The sequence below is a fragment of the Temnothorax curvispinosus genome, unplaced genomic scaffold (genome assembly GCF_003070985.1).
Source record: "Temnothorax curvispinosus isolate PA1 unplaced genomic scaffold, ASM307098v1 QBEX01002383.1, whole genome shotgun sequence".
Lineage (NCBI taxonomy): Eukaryota > Metazoa > Arthropoda > Insecta > Hymenoptera > Formicidae > Temnothorax > Temnothorax curvispinosus.
Window position 1 is genome coordinate 1 of NW_020212163.1, and position 3,309 is coordinate 3,309.

Here is a 3,309-nt window from a genome sequence, read left to right on the forward strand (position 1 = left end):
TCGAATATATCTTATTTCATTGATTCCAAACAACAGAAACTCGGATTTATCACTACTGTAAGCGCAGAGAAAAATTAACGGAGCTACCGGGACTTGAACTCGGGATCCTTCGCTCACAAGCCTAGCACTTAGGCTGCTAACCCACGACTGCTCCACTACTACGCTAATTTCTCCGATCCCTCATCAATACTGGCCCTACGGCCCCAAATCTCCTACACTACAGATAATCCCTTTCCATTCATTGATGGTCCAATGTCTGTGAACTATTGCAAATTCAAATCTTTTCTCATTTTTTTTAAATTAATGACTTTTTATGTAACGGGCCGTCCTTCAAATAAATCGACATCTCTTAAGTGTTGCTTTACAGAATCAAATGATAAATTTTTGTTATAAAACTTGAAAATTCGGCTTGGATTTTCGTAGAAGTATATTTGTTTGAAAAGATGAACAATTTGGCGGTTCTCACGCACAGCAGTCGTAAATTTTGGTCAATCGCTCTTGGGTAGTGACTTTACATGGCCTATCATCTCAAAATTCTTTAATACACGTTGTATTAAAGATTTTGAGGCCGTTTTGAGGTCTTCTATACAGCGGCAATGTCCTTCAACGTAGTATCGTTTGCTCGTGTAGAAATCATAGCTTTTTTTTGCGTTTTGTGAAATATATTTGCCATGACAACTAAGCCAAATTATCAAAACACAAGAAATTTTATATGGAATTAATTTGCTAATTATTTGCTATTTTTGTTTTTAAAAATAATTCTTTTGCTTCAGCTATTAAAAAGGTCTTAAGATTAAGCTATCCAGCCCTTTGTAACTTAAATTTTTAATAGCTGGAGCAAAAGAATTACTTTTAAAAGCAAAAAATAGCAAATAATTAGCAAATTAATTTCATATAAAATGTATTGTGTTGTGATAATTTGTCTTAGATAGATTAATATATCTTGCCATGAGTCATTTTACCAAATTCCCCCAAAAATTCCAATAAAACAATAAAGAAGTAAAAAAAGTATTTTTAATACTAAAACATGGGAATAAGAGATATAAAAATTAATTTAAAATGTATATTATATATATTCGATACGAATAACAGGAAAAAAAAGAAAAATGGGAGCAGAAAAGTTAAAATTGTTTTATCTTTCCGGCAAACTATTTAACACAATTCTAAGGCATATTTTTTTCTACCTTCTTCTCAAAAATTTTAGAAATAGGTTGCTTCAATTATAGAAATTATCGCGTATGTTGTAATAGCGTGACTAAGTATTAAGCTTGTAATTTTATATTACAAAATTAGCAGCACATTATACGTACATATGTACCAAACATGTTACATAAATACTCGATAATGTTAATCTGAAGAAGAGGAGTGGAGAACTGCACGTGCACGCTGTGATAACGAGTAGATAAATGTTCTAGCACCATCAAGTATTTGCCATTCGATTAATACGAGTTAACTATTCCACGAGAAACGTATGTATTACTATTCTTTATTATAGTACGACTATATGATATAAAATATTACAAAAGCAAACTTTTTAAAATTGTTAGTATATTGCAATTTCGTGCAGCATATCTTTATCATTTTACTATCTATTTATTAATTACAATCTCAAGATTAGTATTATTATTTATATTTGGAAGTTTATTATATTTCTTAAATAAATATACAATGTTATTAAGTAATATTTAAATAAGATTTTTTAAGATGCAAATAAAATTGCGTTTGTTTTATATTTTTTTACTATTACGGTAACTTTTAATTTGTATTATTCACACTTAAAATGTTAGTTTATCTCATATTTCGCACCATTTTAAACAACAATAATGTTATAAAATTGCAGCTAAAACTATCGCACTAAAACTATCTGCTAAGAATACATGTACAAAACAGATAAGACGAATGCAGAAAAAAAACGCGTATGTACAAATGAGATAGACATCAGAAAAGATGATAACATATTTTCATTATTGCGATAGCATGTTACATCCGTTATTCAGTAGCGTTCAGTCAGCACAATATGTTATATTTGATAAACAGACCATTCGATCGACGGTAGTCGTCTGGTGAACAACGGGCACAAATCAGTGCATAGTAATGTTGAAAAGTCTACGTTTTTAGAACGTTTGGACAAAATATCATTTAACACGATTTTATACGCAGAAGATGAGCCTTGAACCCATCGGAGCAGATTTACAGAAGAAGATAGATAAAATGCCGCGTATCAGACCGTCGAATCAGCCACCCAAAGTTTGGAAATTGGTCGAGAAGACGGATAAGAATGGGAAACCGATGAAATTTACGATTCAGGAAATTCCTGAGGACCGGTACGAAGACGCGGTACAACACATGTGCACGTATTTCTTAGCCGACGAACCGACCTGCCACTGTTTGAGTAAGTGCAATGTCACCAATTGTTCGATAACGTATCTTTTAATATCGATCTTATTCACCGTTCGCGGATTTATGATAAAAAAAGTTACGATTAGAAAAAATAAAAAAAGAATTCGCAAGGACTATTTTTCGTCTTAGAATAATTTCTAACGACGCCAAAAAGAAATGCATATCTTTTGTAATCATGCGAGGCAATCGTTTTTTTGTCACTTTTTGATCTATTTTATTTGCAGATGCGAAAGATGACCCCGTATTTGTACGAGATGCAAGCACTATCTGGCGCTTATTACTCGCGGAAGGCATATCCATAGCCGCATTCACCGACAATCCTAACGGTGGGAAACCCATAATCGCCGGTATGAACGCTCTGGGTATTGGTAGTAAAAGTGAGAAGGATAGCATTTCCGGTTACGAGGTGAGTTCTATTAAGTTTTGTAAATTTGATTACTCTGTTCGAGTTCATTCTTTGCGTGCAAGCTTTATTTTGAGTGTTATTTATATATAAGTGCATATAATATAATTATAGTATATATATAATTGTATAATAATGCAATTATATAATTAGAATGTAATTAATATAATAATAATATTATATTAAAACTATAAGCTTTAGCACAGCAATAGTGTCATAAACATAAGTCACAAACATCAATGTATAAATATCTATATCAATATTGTATTGATCGTCAAGTGTTTTAATCCTTTTATTAGCGTCCTTCGCCTTTTGTCGTTATTATATGCGTTCGCGGAGCGCGCTATTAGCGTTAAGGGGGGAAAACTAAGTAAAAGCACGAAAATAAGCGATTTTTTGAACAATTTTTTTAGAGATAATAAAATAATCGCATTAATTTAAACTTTTGGCATACTTTAATTATAGGTGTCAAGCACTGAAAAAGAAATTTTTTACAAAAGAAAATG

General features: G+C 31.7%; 1 protein-coding gene across 3 annotated transcripts; it reads left to right on the forward strand.

Moving 5' to 3' along the window:
- The first annotated feature begins 1,323 nt into the window (after nt 1-1,323).
- Nucleotides 1,324-2,911, forward strand: LOC112451574. 3 transcript variants are annotated; one of them, XM_025011234.1, is made up of 3 exons: nt 1,324-1,469; nt 2,161-2,392; nt 2,625-2,911. In XM_025011234.1, the coding sequence occupies exons 2-3, from the start codon at nt 2,164-2,166 to the stop codon at nt 2,894-2,896; spliced, it is 501 nt and encodes a 166-aa protein (XP_024867002.1). In that variant the 5' UTR covers nt 1,324-1,469; nt 2,161-2,163; the 3' UTR covers nt 2,897-2,911. The 3 variants fall into 3 exon arrangements, with proteins under 3 accessions (XP_024867002.1, XP_024867000.1, XP_024867003.1); XM_025011232.1 differs by lacking the exon at nt 1,324-1,469 and adding an exon at nt 1,863-1,916; XM_025011235.1 differs by lacking the exon at nt 1,324-1,469 and adding an exon at nt 1,953-2,091.
- Nucleotides 2,912-3,309: the final 398 nt, after the last annotated feature.

Bases quoted from the DNA above. Each gene is read 5' to 3' on its own strand.
- LOC112451574 (XM_025011232.1), top strand. From the start codon at position 1,878: ATGTACAAAACAGATAAGACGAATGCAGAAAAAAAACGC. The intron at 1,917-2,160 runs GTATGTACAAAT...TTTTATACGCAG, and splicing joins CGAATGCAGAAAAAAAACGC to AAGATGAGCCTTGAACCCAT. The intron at 2,393-2,624 runs GTAAGTGCAATG...TTTTATTTGCAG, and splicing joins ACCGACCTGCCACTGTTTGA to ATGCGAAAGATGACCCCGTA.